At 39.6% G+C, this 27687-nt stretch overlaps 1 protein-coding gene across 7 annotated transcripts in view; it reads left to right on the top strand.

The window, feature by feature from the left end:
- The window catches only part of Cdk14 (cyclin dependent kinase 14), a 554492-nt gene that overhangs the window by 101584 nt on the left and 425221 nt on the right, over window positions 1–27687 (top strand). For 6 of the 7 annotated variants that reach the window (XR_004771639.1, XM_035450611.1, XM_027391584.2 and 3 more), the window contains exon 3: window positions 20902–21147. Coding sequence is in view for 6 of the 7 variants with exons in the window: in XM_035450611.1 (XP_035306502.1) it covers window positions 20902–21147 (246 nt within the window). In the remaining variant the exon portion in view is untranslated. Of the gene's footprint in view, window positions 1–2655; window positions 2780–20901; window positions 21148–27687 lie in introns of those variants that run through there. The other variant, XM_035450613.1, reaches the window with a different exon arrangement.

The following is a 27687-nucleotide window of genomic DNA, read 5'->3' as shown; positions in this document are numbered from 1 at the left end:
GCATGAGGATTAAATATTGGAGGACAGCCTCATTTTCATAGGCCACTGAAGGCCATTCTGGGCCACATAGTAGGACCCTGTCTTAAAACACCACCACCATACTTATTTTTATTGCATTATCATAAGTCGTTTTTTAGGTCTTTAGCTTCATCTTATGCTAGGGTTCATTAAGTGTTTGAAACCATTTTCTAAAGTTTATTTTGAGTGAGATCTAATCTGATCTACTTGCAAATATAACGTCTCACAAACATAGATATTTGATAATTGTAGATAATCTCATGCTTAACTTACCACATATATAAGCTGTTCACAAAGCAATATATATATATATATATATATATATATATATATATATGGAATAAATATCTGAAAGAGTAAAAAGGAGAGGGTTTTTTTCATTAACCCTTTGATTTTTATACAGAATACCTACGTAAACAAGAATATTTCACACACAGTTTCAGGAAAAATAAACCAAAATTATTATGGTGAAGTGACCAAGCTGACTGGATTACTTCAGGGAGCATTGAATGATGGGAAGGGAGTTTGCCAAGATAATTTTAGGCACCAAACGTGGAGTTGGGAAATTGATTATTTATTTTAAGAATTTAATCAGTGTTTTTTAGATGCCTCGTTTTGTGTTACAGGGGAATGAAAAAGCCCGAGATTGGCATGGTTTGTACTCAAGGGCTTTAATATAGGGACTATACCAATAATAAAAAAGCACCTTATGAGACAGCATGTAATTAAATCCCACATGATTCAACTGGCTTTGCACAAGGGAGTATTTGTGGGTAGGAGGGATGAGCAATCCTGTATAGAATCTCAAGTCTTGAAAGACAATTTGGAATTAGAGTCTGCTCTTCAGGCATAGTGCTCATGCAATTCTAGAGTGTTCTGATATGGTGACAACTTGGGCTGGGGAACCAGCTCTGTCATAAAGTGTTTGCCATGCAAGCTTGGGGACCTGAATCCAATCCCTGAACCTGTATAAATGGCAGGCATGGCAGTTCGTTCTTATAACCCCAGCACTGGGAGGCAGTGTAGACTATTTGTCAGTCCCAGGTTAGTGAGAGACTGTCTCAGAAAACAAGGTGGATGGCTTCTGAAGAATGACATCTGAAATTGACTTCTGACTTGCAAATGTACAAGAATATTTGTGTACCTACACACACATACACACACACACACACACACACACACACACACACACACACGTACAAAAGCACACTCGTGCTCTCGAATGTGTATAACGTTGGTAAAGAAGGGAGTAGTACATGTTTTTATTTTAACACATTTTTTTTGTTTTTGTTTTTGTTTTCATTTGTCTTGGGTAGGATTTTGCAGGAACTTTTCTTTTGTGTTACAGAAAAGAAATCAAGGTTATTATTTCTGATGTGTCTGTCATTCAGAGTGATGAGGGTGAAGTAGCAGGAAGATGACATGGTACATTGGATAAGCTGGAATGTGATGGGCAAATGGTTCTTCCTCAGCCTTCTGCCCATATGCAGACCCAAGCCCAGAGCTTCAGGTGTATGGCCTACTCACCTTTAGCATAATAGTTACCATCTCTCATAACTAAATTCATCATACAGTTGAACATTTGTGAGGTGAGATTACCATGGCACTTTAAAATTTCTTGTGTAAATCATTTTCCAATTTTTCTGTACCTTACTCTAGTTTATGAACCTTAATGGTTCTGTTTTCAGGGTTAGGAAATTCCAAGACAAGTATGAGGGATACATTAGCCTCTCTCCTGTAGGGGGCGCTAAGAGAGTAGCGGTTTAGTACTCCTTTGCCACCCAGCCCCTTCTGGCATGACTTGGCACAATTTACTTAAAGATTGTGTGCTCTGGTTTGTGTTGATATTTTACTTTTGAGGGTGTCATGGCTTCAAAACCCACAGTAATTCTTCAGGCTCATAACTATGCATTCTGTCACTTCGGTTCCGTAAATGCTACTACACCTGTGCGATTTTTTGTTTTTAACCTCATATATTTGAGGCATGGTAATTTTAAAGTCCTCATTATGTCTCATTTGCATATGACAGATGTATGCATATAGACACATTAAGCCATTTTCCAAGCGTTTGCAACATTAATGATAGTAGCCTAAACTTGGCCTTTTATGGGACCTCAGATTATTATTTAATGGGGTTGTCACCCAGGACACTGACTGGCCATCTCTAGTGCTTTTAAACAATTAAATTGAGCATGATAAGGTGTATCCCTTGATTAAATGTTTTCCTCTTGTGCAATCACCATTAGCTGTTTGGCTTCCATTCTATAAGCTTTTGAAGCAGCCCTGCATTGCAAATCAATAGCTTTCTGGAGAGATAGTGTGTTGTGAATTGCCTGGACAGCATATGCACGGTTACTTTGGCTGCAATGCTGCTGCAGAGCCCCGTTACTCTGCCTTCCTGGGAACTCCACAGGCAAGTCCATCTTGTTTGGAGGGAAAAAAAATAGATTATTTTAGGGAAAAAAATCGAACTCTTAAAGCTTTTGATAGTGAACATTAGCATGTCTTTTGTGTTCGTCTGAAACCATTTTTGGGTCTTGCTCCACTGAGATCAGCTTCTCTGAGTGATTTCTGGATTTTTTTCCCCCCTGCTTATGCTTCCCCCTTTCTTGGTTGTAGTACGGCCGTACCATTTCAGCCTGCTAGTGCAGAAAGATGTGAATTCAGTTGCTGTGTGAGGCTGGCCTGGTGCAAACACATTGCTAGAGATATGTTAAAGAGTTCCAGGTGAATCCGGCTTGAGAGAGACAACAGCAGAACGGTAAGACAGAGCATGCCTGGAATCATAGCAAGGATTTTCATTTGGAGCATCTCGGCAAGTCGGAATCCTGACTCACTCATTTACAACTTGAAAAGGATTCATTTTATGCATGCCATTTTACTCACTCGCTTCTATTTAACTGCCAAAACCATCAGAGATTGATAAAGGGGTATTTACATTAAGGATCCGATGGGGTTACTCAGGGAGTCTCCGGAGGCTCCCCAGGCTATTGCTGGTAGTTTGTAAACACCAGTAGCAGACATAAGATGAAGAAAATGTTCTGTGACTGCTTCCTTGCCAGAGCCGGGTCTGCTTTCTTTGGAAAGTAGTCTTTATTTTATGGCTTAAAGAGATCTTGCAGATTGTTTTGCTTGGTTATGCTCGGCTGAATGCCCTCTGAGTCAAGCGACTGAAGGACAGGAGACCACTTTTCCTCTGGGTAAACTGATGTCTGAATTTAGCTGGATTGGACCTGAGTGGAATTGATATCTCTACTATATTAGCGATCTGGGGCTGCTTGGCTGCCCGGCTCACCCTCTCCCCTCTTTGAGCCCTGAATGCACCTGGTTTCAGTGTGTGCTGCTGAGTAGAGGTCAGGGTGCTGCCATTTAGATCGCTATATCTATAGTGGCTCTGCTTTTCCGCATAGAAGTGATAATTCTCCATGCACTTCTGCTTGAAGTGCTTGGCTCTACTAGTGGGCTGTTAGCATTGTAGATGCTGATGGAGAACCGCTGCATGCTTGAAAGGCTGTGGTAGTAGACAGACTACTCCAAAATGAGGCTTGCCTGCTCATGAAGGTTGGAATATAAACCTTGGACAGAGGATGGATTTCTATTCGTTTTATTAATTGGGGTATAGTGTTAAGTAGTGAGGGCTCTAAGTTGAAGGATGTATTTCCATATTGTTTACACTGAGACTGATACATTAGATGACCCTGTGCATTTGTCTGGGTCCACGCTTTTGTAGGTGATGAATATTAAGGATGTCAGTGCTTGATATTTTGCTTTAAAATATTTCACTTCGTATGCTTGAACGTAGGAGTTCACTTGAAATGTGAACCTTGTCGTCAGTGAATGTCTGTTGACCAAATCATCAGTAACTTGCGTCTTGGCCAGAAACTAGTTTTATATAATTTTTCGATACAAAGAAAGAATACTTTATCAGCTAAGTGAGAAAAACATCAATGGGATTTAGGATTCACAAAAAGTGATTTACTGGAGGAGGATCCTCTGTACTTACTAAAATTTAAGTGCAAAACTGGACTTTGATTTCTAGGAATGAATATTTGGATTTTGTTCAAAGGAGAGTTTGAATTTTTTTTTTGTGTGTGTTTTGATCACTTACTATTTTCCCCGAAGTAAATGGAAACAGGAACTGTTATTTATTTATTTATTTTATCTAATTCTATAGAGAGGATGTCCTGCTTGCTGTGTCTTTTTCTGAGAGTGATATGTTCTAGCTATTTATATTTCTACCTTCGCTTTGTGTAAGCTGTGAGGTTTAGTTTTTCATCCTGTGCCAGAAGGAATGGAACATCTGCAAAAAGTAATTTTTCAAAAGGAGGCTAATAGAGCAATAATTCAACTTTATTTTACAGTGTTCCACTCCTGTCTTCATCATGCAAACATTTATCATCTATATACCATCTATATGCTCTCTCTACATATTATTTATACACTGTGTATACAACATTGGGAGACAGGCTTGCAGGAAGTGGAAGAAGCTCCAGTGTAGGAACGTTACCATTTTCCCATGCAATCTGCACCATTCTGTTCTCTCTCAGAAAGAAGCTTTGGAACTTTGCAAACAGTGTAACGACTGCTGAGGAGAACCTCTGTCTTGCAAGGCATTTACCTGCAAACATTTGGGCAAAATCTACTCTGTTAAGGTGTGAACGGAACAGGTTGATCTGGTTCCTGTCCTCATAGAACTTGGAATCTTGTTCTGAAAAAGATTTTTTTAAGAGAAATTCTGTGGGAAATTTTTGTTTTCTCACTTTGTAATTGTGAAAGAAGTACGCATGCTTTGATTTTTTTATTATTTAATTTTGTATTTAATTTTTACAAATTATAATTTCACATGTCAATCCCTTCTCCTTCTCCCCTCCCCAACCCCCACCATCCCCTTCCCCCCTCCACTCCCCATAGAGGGTAGTGCCCTCCACGGGGGCTCCCCAAATTCCACAACATCATCCTGGGCCAGGCCTAGGCCCTCCCCCATATGTCCCTGATGAGAGCATCTCTTCACGTGGGATGGGCTCTCAGCTACTTAAAATGCACATTACACAGAACTTGCTAATTTCACCATTTTTAGATTTACAGTACAATGGCATTATTAAGTATATTCCACGTTTTGTAGTAATTACCCCTACTCTCTCCCAGAATGTCCCACAATCCCAAGTGGCTAAATAATAACTTCCATTCTCCCTTCCCCTCACCTTTGATAACCTTGATTCTACTTTTGTGCCTATCTGTTGGCCTCTGCTAGGTGCTGTGTCTCTTGCCAAGGGGAATGACATAGTGTTTGGCTTATTTCACTTAGCATGGTTTCACAGTTCACTGCTGTAGTACCATACATTGAAATTTCGTTCTGTGGAGGGTATGATTTGATTTTAATATGGAAAAGATAGCAGTTTTCCTCCTTAGTATAGGGTGTCACTAAATCAAGTTTCCATATGGACTCTGTAGTAGACAACTTAGAGCTTCTAAAAATAGTAGCCCATGGAGACAGCAAGGAATGAGGACTAGGAATGCAGTCAGAGAACCACCCACTGGTATTTGGGTTATTTACACGCCCTGGTGATTGGACACAGTATTTGGACTGCTAAGATTTTCTTGTCTATTCTTTGCTGATAAGAGAGCAGTGATCAGCTGGAATATTCATTCTGAAGCTTGATTGTGACTTTTGTCATCATTAAGATCTCACCTACTGTGTTTCCAGTGCATCGCTCATTCTGACTCTAAAAACAAAGACTTACCAAAACATCACCTAGGTTTCCTATGCTCTCTGTGGGCTACTTTCTGCCCCCAGTCCTGTTTGTAGTGGACAGTCAACCAGAAACTCCTAGGTAGCCTCTGCATTCATCAGGAAGAATAGACAGTACGTGCTTGATATCACAGTAAACAGTTTTTCATTAGATAGGCAAACTTACCTTTATCAATAAAGTTTTTCTTTCTTGAGTTTCTCTACATACTGATTCCTTTAAATCCAAATTATTTTTCCAGTAGTTGATTCCTTTCTAAAAGGTCTTGTTCTGGCTCCACCCAGAGGCATCTATCTGTTTACCATCCACTGATTTGACAGGTTCTGTACTGGATCCCTGGAAATTTCATGTCTGTTCCTGTAAACTCCCTGTTCAAGGCACCTAAACATACATAGAGGAGCAAGATTCACCACAGCTGCGTTTACTACATGAGTTGTTCCACCTTTTTAAGTAGCTGTAGTCTTCCTCGTTTTGTTTTCTTTGGGATAGGATCTCATGTTGCATGCTGACTTTTTTAATTCAATATATAGCTAAGGCCTTCTGCCTCTGCTCCACAAGTGTTAGGTTCACGGATGCTTGTAACCACACATGGCATCCTGTCCTTAATGATTCCTAATGCTTTATGCTCTTCTGCTTTCTTCTTCTTTTTTTTTTTTTCTGTTATAGCCTGGATTTTTATATGGGGCAGTTTCAGAAGTAGATTAATTAAATGAATGTTTACTTGGGTGGTGAGTTGGAAGAGAGGAAGGAGAGATGGGCCAGAAAACCACATCCTAGTTACTTTGTGCTGCTTTGAATATGCGTTTCCTTTTGTATCAGGAGAGATGAGGAAAAAGGGATGGGCAATGTTGCAGGTGAGGCCTGTCTTTTGTTGATTCCATCTAGGATGTAGGTCTCCGGGGACACGTGCACAGTGGTCAAGAGCTTCTGCTCTGTAGTCTGGTCCTACAATAAACCTCCAATCCCCTGTTTACTCACTGCATGGCCTTGGACGAGTTGCTTAGTTCATGTGTATGTCAGTTTAATTACCTCTGAAACTTGGATAACGCTGTCCCCACCTAGGGCTCTTGTAGATACTGAGAAATCATGTTAAAGGCAGTTTTCATAGTAACTGTTACAGAAGCGTTCCGTAATATCTGGCCGTCATTATTACCATTGTTACTTCATCTAGAAACCCTCAGTTTCCATCTCTGTTTTCTAACAACTACGTTTTTACCATGTCTCAGATCCTTCTCCAGTTGGCTTCATTAGAGGGTATATATGAACATTTCTTAATTTTACAGGGGTGAAGAGGATAAAAGGAGGTTGTAAGAAGATGCTCCATTTCTCTGCTTATCATCTGCCAAGCTTTGGGAGGGTGTGTGTTCCAAAGACATTATCTTCTGTCCAATTGAAAACCCATTTCAACCAGCAGCCAGTTCCTCAACTAAATGAGATCCTGATAAAAACATTGGCAGGGGAAAGCTTTTGGAAGTACTGGGTTTGTTTCAGGTGGCAGACAAGCAGCAGGGTATTTACACCCCGCTGCTCTGCTCTGTTCACCTTGGCCAACTGAGTGCCCAGTCACTATTGACTCTTCTCTGTTGTGGGAAAGGTGTACAGAGCAGGTCTTCATGAAATCAGGGGATTTTATTATTAAAGGATCACTATCAGGTTTATTATTGCCGAAGTTTTAGCTCTTCTCAGTGGATGGACCAATTGTGAGGGCTGCATTGAAAGACACTTCTATTTTTTCAAAGGCCCATTGTTCCCTGTGTTTCTTTTCAGGAGCTCTGTGTGGTTAGTGACCCACATAGGATTCTGTGAAAATGGTGAGAGCTTCAGAAGTCGATCTCATAGTCAGTGATGTCCTATAGTTTTTAGAATTCTTTGGTCCGATTTGGATTCAAATGGATTTTATTAAAAGATAAACATCACATTTGAAACATGGTAACATCACTCTTGACCTTAATTTTGAAGTTGTTATCCTAGCATTAATAATGCATCACATTTTTTTATTAGAAAAGATGTTTGATCCAGGTGGGATGATAGGAATTGTGTTTATTTCCTATGTATTTCAGAATAGGATGATAGTATGTCATTTTATTTCTTCTTGAGGGAAGAATTTTTAAAGTATTTATAATCTTTATTACTAAATGGTCATATAGGTGAAAAGAATTGACATCCTAATGAATCAGTCTTATCTCCAGGAGTGTATTCTTTTCAGTTTCCCTTGTTTAATGTTATTGTTCTTTCTGGATGCTTTATCTCACATGAGGGACAGAATAGAGATGTATTTGAGAAGATAGAACTGGCCTGGTTCAGCACAAACAAGCCAGGGGCGATCCAGTGAAGCTCAGAAGAGAAACAACAGGATTCAGATGGCGCCTGGGACTGACCTTTGCACAGGCTTTCTGGCAGACGATGGCCTCTGGAGTCTGTATGATGTCTTTTAAAAAGTGAAATTCAAACAGTGGGCATTCTAGGACAGAAAAAGCCATCCTGGTTAGGATAAGACATTGATTTCAGACTCACCCTGTTCTATTTGCTCTTAGTACTTCTGGAATGGCACATGGTCTTGGTTTTTAAATGGCTGTGCTTCATGTTAGCCGCCCTTCCAGGTTACTTCTCTAATGCATAATGGAGGATCTTTTGAAAATACTAGGTGACTCCCCTTTCTCAGCAGGACCAAAGACAGAGCTTAATATAAAGACGGACTGCATATATACCGTTACAATCTTTGAGAGAGGAGAAAAATGTCCTTTTGTTCAGGAATAGTTTTCTGAAAGCTTCAAGGGAACAGTGTCTTGGTGAAGAAACTAATTAGCCATGCATTGAGAGCCTGTTTATATGGCTTAATGTTTCAGTTTCGGTGAGAATGAGCATTCTACTTGTGGCAGCTGTGGGGATTTTTTAGGTCGGTAGAGCTTTCACTTTGTGGAACAGCAGGGCAGAGTCACTTCCTTTCCATGTGTAGATTCTCATTATCATACAGACTCCTTTTCTGGCCCCTCTGACTATAGATGTGTGGTTAGGTATTGGCTCTACTGTTTCTCCTCCCAACACTGGATAACTCATATGGTCATCCCATGAGGATGCTATTTCCTTAACTCTCTTTTTACATGATGCTATTTAAATCAGATTATAATTACCAAGCCAGAGTCAGATAATTTTTATACACCTTCTTTGACTTTTTGGAATGCTTGATAGAATTTTACTGGGACCAGTGTGTGAAGGATGTCTCACTCAGTCCTCCACAGAACAGGAGTCAGAGCCCACTGAGCTTTTCTAGTCTAGAGAGAATTGTCCATTCTGCCATATAGGCAGAGGGCTCTCTTCCCATGGCAAGGCTTGTTGTAGGGTAGGTACACTCTACTTTGTATACATCTATGTCTTTAAAAGGTTCTTTTTCTAGATCTAGGCGTAACTTCTTTCTAAACTATTTTCCTCCAATGATGCCAAATAAACCTTGGTAAATAAATTTAGCAAAGCACAGTTCTCCGTTCCAGTCTCTTGAGAAAAGTATTAATGACATTAAAAAAATAGTCATGATGTTAATGTTGAAACCTTTACTAGAACATGTAAATGTTCCTTTATTAGAGACATGTAAGTACATCAACCTATAGGTAGAAAGTATGGTATAATAATCTGTGTATAGTGTCCATTCTTACCTTAATCTTACTGTTTTTTTTTTTTTTTTTTTGTCAAATGGAGAGTATATACACAGTATCTGTATATTGTTACGAAACCTTATTTTGGTGTTCAAAGTAATAGCAATTATCTGAATTGTCATCCTATTTTGTGGGAAGTTTGAGCAAAAGTTTGACCCAAAGATGGCAATGTGCTTAGCACCCCTGTGGAATGAAGAAACTGAAACTAAATTTGTTTCTGAAGGAGTTGATTTCTCTCCTTTATTTGACCGTAACAGCAGGATATATCATTACATGGTGTAGGATACTGTCTCAAACATCAAACCAGAGGACATCTTGTTAAAAATTCAGATTCTAATGTGATAGGCCTGTGATGACCTGACATCCCAGGCAGGGCCAGTCCTACTGGTCTGTGAGCACCAAGAGCATTAAAGAGTATCCTAGATAAAGTGTGAATCCCTAAACATAATAGCATGACTAAGACCCCCTGTAGGCCTCAAGTAGTAATAGAGATGTTACTTTTACTCTTGCTATGAGTCATCATTAAACCTTACTTTAAATTTATCATTATACTTCGAAAATGAAGATACTAGTGTTTTATAAGTAGCCTTGGGTGTTATAAGTGAGCCTGTAGACAAAACTGTATCTCACATAGGCTGCCGAAAGCATGCATACATATATACATACATACATACATACATACATACATACATACATGCATACATACATACTCCCAACTGTCCTGCTTGTTGGAAGTAAACATTGGAGCCAAGAAAGATTATAACAACATAACAGTTTCTGAGGCATTATGACATGATGCAGCTTTGTCTATTTCCATTCAGCTCTGTTGAGTAGTTGATGAAGGAATCAAATAAAATTAGGTCAGATCCAAAGAAACACATCAATAGCGAAATACATGCATTATTACTGTAAAGAAACTAAATGGCAACAAATCCTGGTGAGAAGGCAGGCGAGAAGAAGTCCTTATCTATGGTTGGTGCATCCATGATGGAAGTCAGGATAGGGGTTCCTCAAACTCACACCAGAATTTCATGTGATCCAGCTGTATCATTCCTGGGCATGTACCTCTGGGAATCTCGAGTTAGCATTGCACAGAGGTCCAGCACGTCCACAATTATTGCACTACTATGTGTGAAAGTCAAGATGAAGGGGCCTATTAGGAGGTAGCAGTCAATGATTAGATGAAGAACATGTGGTATATATACAAAATGGAGTTTTGTCGAGCTATGTAGAAGAATGAAATCGTGTCATTTGCAAGAAAATGGATACAACTTGAGATCATCACATTAAGTGAAATAAGTCAGGCTCAGAGCCACAAGTATCACATTTCTTACTTTCATATGCAGAACCCACATTAAGGTTGAAAAAGACAGGAAAGTAGAAGAGGTCTATTTGGAAAGAGAAAAGGGACCAGCAGGAAGTGGGTGGGCAGCGTGGGTAAAGGAGTGTGTAAATATGTGTGTGAAATGTGATAATGCAACCCATTATTTTCTACAATTAATATATGCAAAATGGGTGGAAAAATAAATAGCATTTTAAAACAAAGTCACCTTAATGGATATCGAATTCTGGTGAGTAGGAACAAGCTGGTGAAAGCATTTTCATTGACTAAAAGCCCTTGACACAGAGGGTGTCTCCTTTTAATTTAGTTTCTGAGGATGATTTTAAGACAGCCTACTTCTAGTTAAAGGGAAAAGCTCATCATTGAGTAGTTATTGGCAGAGCATGTGTTTCTTGGCCATATGTTTATCTTTTAGGACACTAAAACAAAACAAAACAAAACAAAACAAAAAACAAACAGAAAACATGGTTTGTATGTGCTCAAGGTAAGTACAGTTTGGGCCTGAAATTTAATTAGTACATGAGAGATAACAACTAAATAAAAACAAAGACTTCCTGCTACTCCAGCCAAATATATGAGAGCAAGCTGATTGTAGCTTATAAGTATATGACAGCAGCAGTTATTTAGGATAGGTTTTGAAGCACAATCTAAAAGTGATATAATTCACAGTGAGGGCATGTGTGGTTGACATTGATGCAGGACAGAGCTTCTGTTTAACAGCACCAAGGTTGCCAAATGTCCTACAGAGTGAATTTCTGCACCATGCTTTATGTGATTGATCCTTAGCCAGAGTGCTCATGCTGCTATCACTGAGAAAACAATTCTATGATTTCAGAGTTAATGAAAACCCTGCATACCACCTTCATACTTTTTGAGTCCTAAGTTGCTGAGGAGGAATTGCTTATAAAACAAAACACAAAGAAAAGGGAGTTTTTTTTGCCTGGCACTTGATCTACTTAAAATCATTCACCAGTTATAACCTGGTGTCCAGTTTCATACAAGAGTTAGGATAGGTCAAAGGAACTGCTAAGTACAACAGCTGTGCCATTTAGCAAATGAGAAGACAGACCCCGAGTGTTTAACAGGCTTATTGTAAGTTGTTCTGAGTTATGTATGTTAGTAAATGCTGTTACGAAGAGCTTGATTTTGGTAAAATGAGGTGGTCAGTAATTTAATGTCCATACACATGTCACCATATTGACATGCAGTTAACACACCCTGTGTTTTTGTTCCATGTGTTCATAGAACCATCTGTATCTGCATAGCTTCACAGACACATAGACATGCAAACATACTAATTGAGGAGAAAAGAAACCATAGCCTACAACAAGGGATTGGATGCCATCCTTTTCAATCCCACAGGTTCAAATAACAGACAAAGGTGGCTATCATGGGTATTATTCCGGTGGTGTTACAAATTCCTTGTATTCCTCAGAATTCTGTGCCTATATATTTTTATAGCTGAATTTTTTTAGAGGAGGATTTTTTTGTTTTACAATTTTTAAAATTCAAATATTTTGGGAGGAGGTAATACTTTACATAAAAACTTACAAATGACTAAAGCTGATTTTTATTGGGAGCAGTTTTGAGAGAAGTCATTGAGTAGGAGAAAACCCTTAGTCTTATGTGGGGGTAATAAACAATTCGAAGAACAGAATAGAAATAGCTACAAATATATGATATTGTCAAGATCGTGCTTATCTCATAGTTTGTACCAGCCCTGTGGTAGATACTGCCTTCATGAACATCAGAAGACCCTGACCTAGCCCTTGCTAGATATGTGGGGCATATTTGACACAGGTCAACTTGGTGTCTTTGATAGCCATTCTTTTTTTGGTTGCTGCCTTCCGCTGTGAGTGTGGGGTAAGCAAGTGGAGAAGGTCACTCTGGGATCTTAGAAACATGCCAATCACCAGAAAGTGCCTGATTCAAAGGGACAATTTTCAACCTGAATGAATTCACTGTAACTGACTGCCAGCCTTAACCAAATTAAATTGTGCTCTTTCACGTCTACTGCTGAGGCTTCAGTAGACGGTTGTCTAGGTTTTATATAGCTGCAAGCAAAAATCATAGGTCAAAGTCTGCCTTTTGGAACCCCCAACACTGTTTGAATGTCTAACTTTTTTTTTCCTTAGGCCAAGTTAGGGTCTACAAACAAATGCACAAACTTCTGCTAAGGATGAACAGGCCAACTCTATTAGGGCCTATAGCTGATGTCATTAATGAGGCTAAATATGGAGCCGGTGAAGGCCTACTACAATTATTCTGTTAAACTAACAAAGCACTAAAACGAGTCCCAATATTGCTGTACCCATAGATGAGTGCATTGCTCAGCCCTCATCAGAGAAGCTTCTTAGAGCAGATGGCAGTTAACACAGACTCACAAAGGGACAATGTGAAGAGAGTGAGAGACTTCAGAGTGCTCAGCCCTGAATGGGATGTCTTTATTGAACTCTTCTCTTCAAGGCTCAAGGCTCTATGCAGAAGAGGAGGCAGAAAGACTCTAAGAGCTAGCAGTGGTGGACAGTTTTAAAGAAATAGCATTTTCCAGACACAACAGGGCAGATGCACATACGGAGACTATGCCAGCAGGCACAAGACCTGCACAAGCTTAAGCCGGACAAAATCCCAACATGATGAAGGGGAAGTGAGCACAAAGTCCCACCCCTAACCAATAAGCTGTTTTTAAAAGATAGCTGCTGGTCTACCACAAGATCCAGCAATTCCACTCCTAGATATACCCCAAAGAAGCACATTCATATAACAAGGACATCTGTTCAACCATGCTCATAGCAGCATTATTTGTAATAGCCAGAAACTGGAAGCAGCCTAGATGCCCCTCAACCAAAGAATGGATAGAGAAATTGTGGTACATTTACACAATGGAGTACTACTCAGCAGAAAAAAAACAATGGAATCTTGAAATTTGCAGGAAAATGGATGGAACTCGAAGAAACCATTCTGAGCGAGGTAACCCAATCACAAAAAGACAAACATGATATGTACTCACTCATATGTGGACCTGCTTTATGATACATAGTAGTGACCATGCTTTATCAGAGCTGTTTTTAATGATGTTGCTCAGAATGGTTTCCTCCCAGATGATGACTGAGAAACTAATTTAAAAAAAAAATGGTGCCAAGTCCAAGTTCCACAAGAGTAACAGAACACTGCTGTCTTCTGGGATTTTGTTTTTTACTTTTTTTATTGTTGTTTGTTTGTTTTTTGTTTTTGTTTGTTTTTTAAAAAATGGAGTGTGCTGGATGTCTCTACAATTTTGATCAAAGGACTACAGAACCTGGAAAATCTGTTGCTGCTATTGATGCATAACATATTGCCATTATTGCTCTTTTTATATAAATATAAATATATACATATATAAAAAACCCCTAAGACAGAGCTATTAATAAATAAGTCTCAACTAAAAAAAAAAAAAAAAAAAAAAAAAAAAGGATAGCTGCTGCCTGGAGAGGAAAAATCAGTTTTCTTCCATGAGTGACACTGGATGTGTTAACATTCTCAGGAAGAGTTGAGCAACACTTTTGTGACTTTTTTGTTTTTGATTTTTATCTTATAGAAAGAAAGAAAGAAGGAAAAAAAGAAAGAAAGAGAAAGAAAGAACATGAAGTTGATGGGAGGGAAGCAGGGAGGAGATGGGAGGAACTGAGGATGGGAAAAATATGATAAAATATAGTAATGAAATTATCAAAGAACAAATAAAAAAGCTAAACGGGCCATACTTACTCAGATAAGTATCTCTCTGTGTGTTTTCATCTCTCTCCTAGATCAAAGTTTTAAGTTCTGTTGAATTCACTGGAACAAAAAACTTTATTGTGGTATTTGTGATGATTTCTTCTTTTTAAGTGGTTTCAAGTACCACAAGGCATCCCTGCTTATGTAACTGTTGTCACTTCTGTTTTTAAATGAAGTGTGAAAAGCTGCAGCTGGGGAAAATATATCCTTAATTCCCATTAGTGCTGGCCGGTCTTGTCCTCACACAGGGTGATAGTGTGTTTGTTTACTGTGATTGGCCTTGGGCACATGTACCCATGATGTTCTCTCCTGGCCTCGTGATCTGAGGTACCTCGTTTAAACCATAGAAGCCTCCTGTTCCTCATGTTTGTCAGCAAACGTCTGCTAGATTATTTCAAGAGGACCTTTGAAGACAAAGTAGTTTTCAGGGCTGTAAATTGAATATAAGACAAAGTCATTGCCCTATGGAGGAGATAGTTTGTTGAGATTGTTAATTAAAAGGAAGCATTGCACTATAAATACATAGAATATAGCAGACTAAATGCAATCACTGAAGGGATTCTTAATAAAGCTTGTCTGAAGCTGAATCATCAAGGGCCTCTGGACAGAGGTGAGTTATCAGCACAGTTGTGGCTTGGGAGAAGGACCACTGAGGAAGTCTATGCAGCAAATGGTACCTGGCGATGTGTGGAATGGCCTAAGTCTCCTGGGCTTAGAGCAGCTTTAGCCTGTAGTCTTCATGCATGGCCAAGTACTCATATTATTAAAAATATATGTAGCTAATACAATCAATTAAAAGTTAATTTGGAGCTGGAGAAATGGCTCAGTGTTTAAGAGTGCTTATTACTCTTGCATAGGACCACCCTTTGTTTTCCAGCACCCATGTTGGGTAGCTCACAACAGCCTGTAACCAGCTCTGTGGGTACCCACATACTACGTATGTGTTCTCTCTGTCTCCCCCTCTCCCACACACACACTTGTTCTGTCTCTCATACATAGGCTCTTACTGTCTCTCTTTCATACTCTTACACAGACATATATACATACTTAAATCTTTAAATTTTTTACTCAATATTTATTTATTTTTAATTGTTTTCTTACTCAATATTTAATCTGTTTACTGACTTAATTAAATTGCCTACTTTCACATACTAATTTACATGATTCTGACATATTTCATATATCCTAAATAAAGAACACAAGAATGAATGTGATAATTGCAAATATGATTGCTGTATTTGCACATGTGCCCTGTTCTAAAACACCAGCATTATGGATTGGATTAATTTTATTTTTAAAACCTTCTAAGCATTATAGATCACTTAGCTTGCCTTTCCAGAAAGTTTAGTAACAATTCTTTATTACATGTTCTTGGGATTATGTTATCTTTAGAGTTGCACAGTAGCATAAGCTGTAGAACCTTAGTTGTTGATCATTTGGGATCTTGGTTGTCTTGTCTAAATTAGTGACTCAGACTTGCATCATGGAATGGAAGTCAAACTGGTTTCCTTTTTAGGGGTGGTTTCACATATACTGTTAAAAGTTAACTTACTGTAACTACTGCCCTCTACAAGTGGGCATTCCCTCTGTCTGTCCAACACATGTGCACTTTGGAATCTGTCACTTGGGAAACATTGGATACCCTTCAGCATCCTGCCCTGTTGCATTGCCTTGGCCTGTTATCTCTGGAGCAGCAGACCATGTTATTCTTGTTTCTACACTGGTACCACCCAGCACCTGCCCAGGCCCTAAGCAGCCATCCACATCTTCAGTAAACTTCCTTCTTGGTCTAGCATTACTTGGTTGTTCAATAGTCTGTGTTAAGACTAACTGTAGGGAGTCGTCCTGTTGCATTGCACTCATTCTTTTCTATTGTAATTGCTATTTCTACTTTAGCAACCTTTGTCATTTGAAATCATATTGAACTCATGCTTTTTCAGTAACTCATTTGATTTACACACAATATTATGTTTCTTTCTGATGGTCGAATAAGCAACAGCAGTTTCATCAGAGGAACTCTGTTAGACTGATTCTCTTGTCTGAACATTCTTCCTGTTGTTTTAAAAAGGTCCCCCGCTTTCCAGACAAATAGCTGCATGTTTCCTAGCCTCCATTTCGTTCTTTCTTCTTTGATTCTTCTCTCCAACCCACCCCCGACACTTATGTCCTGTGAGCTGGAATCTATTTTTTTCAGTGGGAGGTATAACATCAGCCAGAATCCAGGCATGCAGTGGGGATGAGAATGATAGTTGGAAATGGATAAAAGGGTTACTATTTATTGGCTAGAGATGTCTCCCTTGTGAAGTCCAGGGTTCTGTCCTTGAGCCTTCTTGTTTATGAGGTTATCTCTTTAACCACGGTTCTTACTTGCTAACAGGTAATGGAGGGATTCACAGGAAGCTGCGTGTGCAGGGCAGTAGCACCTGCATGCGATCTGTCTTCCTGGCCTCCTCCTGCTGGGTGCACATCACTCAATGCTCTTATGCTAAGAGCCGCTAGAACTTCCAGCTTCCAGCAAGGAGTGGACACTGCTCTTGTTTCGTCTTGCTGGGTCCTTTTCTGAACCAGAGTTCTTTAATTCAGGCTCTCCAGGAGAACTGTCTAGTGAGTGCGATGGCAGCAGAGTGACTCCAGGTGTCCAGCAGGACCCAAGCTCGTCTTTCTGTTGTGCTCAGAGGCAACAGACATGGGCAGATCAAAGTTCTGTGTCCTGAATACTGGAAACACGAAACCCGTCTAGAAGAGTAACTTGGTGTTATGTGGAAAACTCAGTATGCATTTCTTCCCTTGATGAAGACACACGCAGAGAAGGTGTGGATAGCAGGCTGGCCGTACTGGAGACCAGCACAAATTTTATATAAACTTAAATATATGGAGAGGCATGTTCATAAGCTTTGGAGTACTTACGAAGTTATGGTTGATGGTACTCAGTACAGCAGTCAAGACAACCATTGCTTATTTTGACCTGGATGTGATACAGTGTATCAAATTTGTTACTGGTACTTGCAGCAGTGTTTTTGTTTGTTTGTTTGTTTGTTTTTTCTAAGTTCTGCACAGGTATCAGAGTGACTGAAGCTGTTTCAGTAAAATGCACATATTAGGTTTCTGCTCTTGGGTAACATAGTACCACAAAGGCGAAAGCTATTTCATAATTTCAATAGGCTGAAAGTCTGGGTGGGGCTTGGGGTTTCTTTGCCCAGCATCTTACCAGGCTGAAGTCAGGTTGTTGTCTTGGGGGTAATTTTCACCTGGAGCTCAAGGTCCTATTACTTGTCCACAAAACTAGTTTTATTGTGTGTGCAGTTCTGTGGTCCCCGTTTTCCTGATAGTTGTCGGGTTGAGACTGTGTTATTCCTTATGGTCGCATAGCATAGTCCTCAGCATGTCATTGCTGTCTTTCAGACCACTCAGCCTGCAGCTTTCTGACTTGGTTTCCTTGGCTTTGAATGGCTCTCCTAGTTTTGTTAACCCTCCAGGTGATCTAATGTTTGCATATAGAACAGTGTAATTACGAGATATCATGTCAGAGTTGCATGGCAAAGGCAGGAGACACTATGTATTGTTTTAGAATCTACCTATTATAATGAGCATCAGTTGAAGAACCTTGGTGATGGCTGTTTATGAGCATACGTATTTATTTTTTGTAGCAGGGTTGTGCTTTTTAAATAATAGCTTTTGGATGAATGTTTTGATGCTTCAGCTCTTTTGTATAAATCATATGATGATTAATTATTTGGGTGAATATTTTTGTCTGTTTTATTACAAGAAGACTGAGCACCGCATTGTTGAAAAGGATGCAGTAATGTAGTGTGGCCCTTACTTTCGTGGATTTAGGTAAAGAATTATTGAATCTCAGGTGCTGGAGAGAAGGCTCAGCAGTTAAAACACTGGCTGGTCTTACAGGGTACCTGGGATCTGTTCCCAGCATCCACTTGGTAGCTTACAAGTGTTTGTAACTCCAGTTTCAGGGGCTCCAACAACATGTCTGGCTTCTGTGGGCACCAAGCATGCATGTGGTGCATATACATATATTCAGGCAAAATATGCATACATAGAGCTAAAATAAAAAGCCTTAAAATAAAAGTAATGTCTCTCACATATGGTCTGAAGTAGGGTGCCTGAAAAACATGATACTGCAAAACTACTATGGTATGCTGATTTATTTTAAATTCACCTGTGAACTGGAGTCTAAGTTGAAAGAAATATGCTTTTTTTTATTCCTTGTTAGTCTACTTAGATGCTTGTCAATCTTTAACTTTGTGTTTTAATTTTTATTAATTTTCATTATTTTCTATTTTGTTTCCATTTGATATTGAATTATTATTTAATTTTATGCTTATTTTGGATTCCATCCACTCTCCTAAGTATCTAAAGTATCTTAAGATTGATTCCAATGTTATGTCTTTATATTTTGTCTTTTCCATGCTCATTTGCTCATATACATATATCTATGTATATGTATTCTATATGTATATGTATATTAGTATTATATATTTATGAATTTGTCTTTGAACCTCTTGTCCTTTAGGGTTTAGTGATACTTCAGGCTCATGTGTCTGTTGATTGACTCAGTGATAGTGATATTTTCTAATTTATTGCCTTCCGATTTTTAAAAAGAACACAAATCCTTGAAAATATTGATTACATTTAGCATACTTATAATATATTATCAATTTTGACTGTGTGTAGAAGATTCTATATCGAATCTTTAAAAAATATATATCTTCAGAGCTGGAGAAATGGCTCAGCAGTTAAGATCACTTGCTGCTCTTCTGGAGGCCTCATGTGTGGTTCTCAGCGTCTGTGTTGATGGTTTTCAACCATTTGTGACTCAGCATTCTCTTCTGGTCTCTCAGGATACTACAAAAATCACATTACCCCCCCCCACGCACGCACACACAGAGTCAGACAGACACATATACATGTACATAGGAACATAAACAACAAGAAAGCCTAAACTCCCAAATGTTCTCACCACCTCTGAGGAGTGCTACCAAGGATCTGTCTGACTTGCTTTAATTATAATTCATCCTATACTTAACGATGGTGGCAAATTCTTGAGACAGGGTGGATGGTAAATATTAAGTTAATTTTTGTTTCCTGAAGCTTTAAATACTTGGTTTATTTTATACACATATTTAACACATTGTTGTTTCTTATCATATAATTTTCCATACTTATTACATAGTTAAAACAAAAGTTTATAAATTTAATATTAGCTTTACTTGTGTCTGCAGATATCCAATATTTTGCTTGAATTTTTTCCCCCGCTGTGCTTATACGCACCCTGAAACATTGAAGCCTACAGCTGTATTTCTGTCTATGTTAAGATGCTAATGTTGTGGTTGCTGAAAATCATACTGGGAGCAAGAGCAAGCTAGAGAGAGGATCGGGGTGGGAGGGAGAGCGGGAGAGAATGGAGGGGAAGGAGAGGATGGTGGAGAGTCCAGAACGTAAGGAAATACACAAAACCAATGGCCTAACTTCCTTCTGCTGGGCCTCACCTACTAGTGCTTCACCACCTGGTAGTAATGTTCAGGGTGGGGACCACAAAGTCCTCCACACATGGCCTTTGGGGGACACCCAAGATCCTCACAGGGAAGCTAAAGGTTTCCAGTAGAGGAGTGCAGTATTCCCAGAGGATAGGGAAGATGGAAGTTGGAAGGCAGTGTGGTAAATGGAAACAAAACACAACAGACTACAGTGAAATAGGAGAACGGAGTGACTGTGGGTGCTGGGAGGGAAACAGGTCAGTACCAAAAGGCAAACAGTGGGTAAACAGTGTCACCTGGTGTCACCCGGAAAGTGTAATTTCTTAGCTTTGAAATTTAAAAGGAAATTCCACAATCATCCTCATTATTTATCACCTAACTACGGTTTTTACTCCACTTGATATTAAGTCAAGATGGGGCAGATTTTCAGCTTGTATCTTCAGACGTAAACCTTTGAAACAAACCCTTTCCCCTCTTTAGCTTCTGTCCGTAGGTGCCCATCCTATCCCAGCCAACCTTGTGCTTTGTTGTGTTTTCTTTCTTTTTTAAAAATGAAGTTGACTTATCCACTTTTTTGATGATTTAGAAATATCCACTTGCGGGCAGATGATAAAACCTGAGACAGAGTCCAGAACCTTGTACGATACATGGCCTGTGCCATAAGGTGTTTTTGTTTGTTTGCTTGTTTTAGAAAGATAAATTTTCTTTTCTTTTTAAAGTGTAAGCCATGAGTGTACACAGAATAGTTATAAGGAATTTTATGTATTGTGAGTATAGATCATAAAAGTGGGCTTTTGGGGGTATTTCCTGAAATTGAAATGAGCACTGGAAAAATTAATATATTTAGTGATCAAGATGTTTCAGTGAAGAGTCCTCAAGTCATTTCTTTTGTTTTCCAGATATGTGTCACAAAGATGTCCACACGGAACTGCCAGGGGATGGATTCGGTGATCAAGCACCTGGACACAATCCCTGAAGATAAAAAAGTCAGAGTTCAGAGAACACAGAGCACTTTTGACCCATTTGAGAAGCCGGCCAGTCAAGTGAAAAGGGTGCATTCTGAGAACAATGCTTGCATTAACTTTAAGTCCTCCTCTGCTGGCAAAGAGTCCCCTAAAGTTCGGCGGCACTCCAGTCCCAGCTCGGTAAGCATCCCACCTCTGTATATCAAGGGTAAACAGAAGTACTGGCCTTCAGCATAGCTGCACACTGTGCAGTTGACAGGAGGCAGTGTTTGCAGTGGGTTTAATGCATTCTCTCCCAGGTTGTTGAGTATTTTGGAAGAGAGAAAACTATACACAGACTACCCAGCAAGGAAATGAATGAAATAATTTAACTTACTTTTACAAACAAAACAAACACTTTTTTCTTCTTTTAAAAATAAGATTGTTTGGAGTTAGATAAATTTATCATTAAAAGTCCTTTGTATTTCACCCTCTTAAAGGTGTTTGTGAACTTTTCTGTGCTTGTGAGAAGTTTTCTAAGTTGGCATATTCACGAAGCATTTCATTTCATGAATGAGTGCCGTTCATGTGTGATCTCAGTTTGCTTCCAATGGAAATACCCGAGAGTTTAACAGCACAGCATTGATCCTCAAAGGGAAAGACCATTCATTTTTTTAGGAAAACTTAAGCTCCAATCCAAGGCAATTCTTGCCTTTTAATCAAGATGCTTGCTTTAGTCTGAGTGCAACAGAATCCAGTAGAGTGGGTGGCTTCAGAAAGAGAAATGTACTTTTCATCTTGCTAGAGCTGGGCAATCCTCGCTCAGGATTCTGGAGTGTGCTGCTGCTAGGTGGTCAGGACACTGGTCTCACTCATGAGGGCAGTAACCATAGGAGCTCATTGCCTTCTCTGGATATCACCTCTAAATATTGCTTCAGAGAGATGGGGCATTTTCAACATTCATCACATAGAAGAGGCATTCTCATTCAGAATGCTTGCTGCCTTTCACTAACAAAATTATTGTTGGAACTCATACTTTCAAGGCTGGCTGGCACTTAGCGTTGTAAAACTATCCTGTGATCCTTTGAAAGGGAATCATTTTCAGACTTAACCAATACTTAATAATCTTTTGACATTGATGCCCTCAGAGTTTAAAAACTGAGAGGGAGATGTCAAGGGAACTTGAATTCTGTTATCTTGCCAAAAACACATGTCATTTGACAAATGTTGAGTTCAAAGTTTTTAATGGGAACAGACACACCAATGCCACTGAATTGCTCCAGTAATATTGGCACTTAAGTTTAATTAAGCTTTATGCTACTGAACGGATCCAGTGTCAATAAAACAGAGGTAAATATTACTGCAACACCTTTGAAACTTGGTATTCTCTCCTGTGATCATTATGTTACTGTAAGGTAGGATTTACTTGTGTCACAGTTCTGCCATTAGCTTCCCAGAAAACCCTCAAATTTAGTATTACGTAAAAGAAATTAAGAGTTGTTGAGAGTCCTCCTTGTTTCTTAGCTTCTTTAGTTATCCTTTGCTCTATGTCTAATATCCACTTATGAGTGAGTACATACCATGTTTGTCTTTCTGTTTCTGGGTTACCTCACTCAGATTGGTTTCTTCTAGTTTAACCCATTTGTCTTCGAATTTCAAGATTTCATTGTTTTTTCCACTGAGTAGTACTCCATTTTGTAAATGTACCACATTTTCTTTATCCATTCTTTAGTTGAGGGGCATCTAGTTTGCTTCCAGGTTCTGGCCATTACAAATTAATGCTGCTATGAACATAGTAGAACAGATATCCTTGTGGTATGAATGTGCATCCTTTGGGTATATGCTCAAGAGTGGAATTGCTGGATCCTGAGGTAGACTGATCCTCATTTTCCTGAGAAACCTCCATACTGATTTCCAAAGTGGCTGTACAAGTTTGCACTCCCATCAGCAATGGATGAATGTTCCACTTTCTCCACGTCCTCTCCAGCATAAGCTGTCATTGGTGTTTTTGATTCTAGCCATTCTGACAGATGTAAGATGGTATCTCAGAGTTGTTTTGATTTGTATTTCCCTGATGGCTAAGGATGTTAAGCAATTTCTTAAATGTGTGTCTGCCATTTGACCCTAAGAAAGACATACATGGAGCCCTGAGAAGGGGAAAGGGACAAGATCTTCTGAGTGAATTGGGAGCACGGATGGGGGTGGGTAGGAGAAAGAGGAGTGGAGAAGGGGTGGAGGGAGTGGGGGAGGAGAACATGAGGAATCTAGAAGGTCAAGTTGGGGGAAGAACAGAGGAGCAAGGAAAGAGATAACTTGATAGAGGGAGTCATTATGGGCTTAACAAGAAAGCTGGCCCTAGGGAAATCTCCAGGAATCCGCAAGGATGACCCCAACTAATAATCTAAGCAATACTGGAGAGGCTACTTTAAATGCCCTTCCCCTATAATGAGATTGATGACTACCTTATGTGCCATCCTAGAGCCTTCATCCAATAGCTGATGGAAGCAGAAGCAAAGATTCACAGCTAAGCACTGAGGCAAACTCCTGGAATCCAGTTGTAGAGAGGGAGGAGTGATGAGCAAAGGGGTCAAAAGCATGCTGGGGAAATCCAGAGAAGCACCTGACCTGAACAAGTGGGAACTCAAGGACCCCAGTCTGACAGCTGGGGAACCAGCATAGGACCAAACCAGGCTCCGTGAATGTGGGTGTCATTTGGGGGACTTGGGCAGTCTATGGGGCCTCTGACAGTGGAACCAGTATTTATCCCTAGTGCAGGAATGGGCTTTGGGAGCCCACCCCCTATGGAAGAATACCCTCTCAATGTAGATACACAGGGGAGGACCTAGGTCCTGCCCCAAATGATGTGACAGACTTTGATGATTCCCCCATGGGAAACCTCACCCTCCCTGAGGAGTGGATTGTGGGTGGGATGGGGGAGTTGGTGGAGGGAAATGGGAGAACAGGGAACTGGGATTTGCATGTAAAATAAGATTGTTTTTAATTTAAATAAAAATTAATTCAAAAAAGAGTCATTGAGAGCCATCAAGCTCCTACCATGTTAAGAGAATTGCATGCGTTTTCTCTGTCATCATCTGGTATCTTGTATGTCAGCCTATGATGCATTTGCACAAATTATTATACTAGATATTTCAATGAGTTAATCTTATAGTAAAAAGTACTGTCTCTTTGCATTCATTCGAAGGATCACCCTGTATGCTATCTGGGATTACTATCTACAGTGCATAGGTATAATATTCTTTTTGCTTGTTCTAATTGTTTCTGTAGGTGAAAGGTTTTTTGTTGGGTTGTTTCTGTTTTTCATTTTAATCATATCTTCACTCCCTTGTTTTGAAAATTCTCATAATTTCTGATTCTATACAATAATCTTGGTTTGTAATTATACTTTCTCTGCCTTTGATCTAGAACCAGCCATTTCTCTAGACAGCCCTCATCCCCTCCCCCTGCCAGTTGGAGAATGGAGCTTAGCAACCAAGACCTGATTGTTGTGTGTGCTTATTGTTAATGGAGGACATGGTCATACAGTTTTAAAGTCAGTTCAAGCATCATAGTGTAAACATTAACAATGTACTTCAGATATTCATTTATAAATTTTAAAAAGGAATTAGCTAAAAAAAAAAATATCCTGGTCAAAAAAAGCTGGGATCCACTTTTTTTTGATGTACTTGGTATTTCTATTTCTTCATGAAGTATTTTTTGTTATTCCAATAGTATCAAAGGTCAGATATGATAGAATTAGGCAGATGGTAATGCCATAGGTTTTGAAACTCACCATGTATTAGAGAAACTAGTAGAGTAAAACCAAACCAGTAGATAATGTCTCCAATAAGCACACAGCATCTCCATGCAGCTCAGGGTTATAGTGAATGGACAGACTGTGTATCGAGAACTGGGCAGCTGGGGGCCCAAAAGTTCTCACCAGGGACATGTGGCAGCTCAATGAGAATCCTGCACAGCACTGACACCTCAAAGGGAGACTCAGTGGTTTCTGTGGGTGGGGGAGAGCAAAGAGAGTGCAGGTGAGGCTCAGGGTATTTAGGTAGTCATGCATCTTTCTTTTGGGTCTTCTCTAAAATGGCAAATTGAGGCACTTTCTTGCCCTACGTAGAAAGTATTGGAATAAATTCCACACAGGCTAGATTCAATAGATCCCAGGAAAAAGTGGCATAGGCAAATAGAATTTAGGGATAACTAATGACTTATAGGATAGTAAAGAATACACAAAGAAAGAACTTTCTGTTATATTTGTACCTACAAATACATTTTTCTAACATTTCAAGCTAACATTAATATATATAGCATTTGATAATATATTACTCATAATACAGAAAGCATGGTATTCTATGATTAAGTTTCTAACTTTTATTACTTATTCTTGCATTTTCTTTTCATTTGTCCTCAAATTGCAAGATTAATAACACAGTTTCACCTTCAACAGCAATTTGTTAGTTTGATTATTTTATACCTGTGACAACCATAGGAAAGCATGATCTATTAAAACTATGGGCACGGGGTTCTGTTATTTTGGGAAGCATTTGATGATATAGCAGTGATTGCTAAACCAAAGAAGAGTACCCTGGCCCTGACACAACAGCATTAATTTTTACCTTCTTCTCATTGTTATTTCACAATATTGGTTAGTTAGAATTGTCTCTAGGATTAGAGTTAAGAAGAAAAGACAACTTGATGAATTGTGGCAATACATCTACTGTTACAATGTGGAAATGATTATTTCTTACACATATTGTGGCAGAAACTATTTTAAAATGTCATACCTTGGAATAGGGATGTAACTCAGTGGTAGAACAGTTGTCTTTCATGGATAGACAAGCGTCATGTTCAATCTCCAGTATTGCACAAAAACAAAAATGCAACACAAAACCAGAAACTAAAACCACTGAAAACCTTAATCACATCTTCATTTCTTGTACATGTTTGTGCTTGTGTGGGTGTGTTTCCTGTGTGTGTGTGTGTGTGTGTGTGTGTGTGTGTGTGTGTGTGTGTGTTTTTCCCAGGTATAGGCTGTTATATGTTGGGAATAATGGATGAAGTCCAGGAATCAATAGAACCTTGATATCTTTATCTATCATACTAGTCCATATTTGTATTTTTCCCCCAGACCATGTCATGATTAAATTCAGGGGTATTGTAATGAATAAAATATTATAGTCATTAACATTTAAAAAAGATATTTGATAGTTTGTTTCCAGCATTTTGTTGATGTCTACTTTCTCGATAGTATTCAATAGTATTTAATACGGTTACTGGCATGATTAGCTTTTCCTGTCACCTTGAGCACAGCCCATCACTACTCTCACACTAGCTATAGCTATTGGGAGGACTGTAGATAGATGCTCGTCTTGGTGGGCCAGGTTAGAAGGTATTTCACTGAGTTGGGCTGACATCTGCTTAGACCAAACAGAGCTTATTTTCAGACATTTCATATATAGGTTAGGTTTTCCCACACATCCTACAAGCTGCTGCAGATTTACGTCTTTCAAGACCATAAAAACCTTCATGCCATTGTAAGACCCCCAGAAACTCAGGCTTCCAGGATCTCAGCCCAGGACCTTGGCCACCCCAATCACCATGCAGAGTCAAAAGCTTGATGCAGACAGCATGAGGCTTTATTATAGTTGTTTAATGAGCTAACCCCATGTAGCTTGGGTCTTTCATCCACCCACCAAGGCGGATGGCTAGCAAAGACAGCTCGAACCGTAGGGCAGCGTAAGGGGAGTGTCTAGGGATACACACAGGCTCAGGATTGGTGTGCCTCCAGGCTTGGAGGGGTTGCCCTGTGTTGATTGGCCAACTGGTTGTTATGGCCCATAGGCCCTCCCAGGGTAGTTGCTATGCTCTGTGCATCGTTGCTGTGCACTTGTCTGTAAAGCACACCCAGAGCCGTAAAGCATACCACCACCAGCTAACTTCTGATTGGTTCCTTGCCATGAGGCAGACATCTGACTTTCTAGTGACTAGGACAAGGTCATGGCAAGCACGTGTTACTGCCATGGCTGCCGAAATGGGGAGCTGGTCCCTTCACCATGATAGGTAGTGCTCAATCTGGAGAGAGAGGAGTGTAAGGGTTTGCAGTGTGAGCCCTCACATACCCCTGCTGGGGCTTTGTCCTCTTGGCCTTGCTTCCATTCTGTTGAGAGTGAAAAATCCCTACACAGACCAAGCTTCATTGTCAGCTTGTTTCCCTGCCTGGTATCTGGGTCCACACCTTTGTCCAGCATTTAGATACTCTTTGCAATTCAGTTGTCTGTTTACTTTGAATTACCTTAGCGATAGAGTAAAGCTGCAGACAGATAAGCCTCTTCTGGGCCTCAAGTAAAAACAAAGACTGGAATCAAGCTTGAGTCTTAGTCTTTGTTATGAGGTCACAGAATTCTGATTGCACCCTTCCCTCCCTCATTTGAATATACATAAGGTACATTGAGTACTGCAGCAATCCTTAATTGCAGTTAATGGTGGTTTGGTTCTGATCTTATGACTGCTTGACTAAGGCCAAATGTTGAAGGCTTGGTTGCTATCTATGCCTCATGAAGTAGGACCCAGAGGAGCGAAACTGTGTCGTTCATTGTGGATGTGTGCATAAGGATTATTATTTGGACCACCCTATCTACTTTTTCTCTTGTCTCCACCTTTCTGCCTTTTCTTCCCCCTTCTTCTCTTCTCTTCTCTTCTCTTCTCTTCTCTTCTCTTCTCTTCTCTTCTCTT

The sequence above is a fragment of the Cricetulus griseus genome (genome assembly GCF_003668045.3).
Source record: "Cricetulus griseus strain 17A/GY chromosome 1 unlocalized genomic scaffold, alternate assembly CriGri-PICRH-1.0 chr1_0, whole genome shotgun sequence".
Classification (NCBI taxonomy): Eukaryota; Metazoa; Chordata; class Mammalia; order Rodentia; family Cricetidae; genus Cricetulus; species Cricetulus griseus.
The sequence above is the reverse complement of the archived record's forward strand: the minus strand, read 5'-3'. Positions and strand labels throughout refer to the sequence as shown.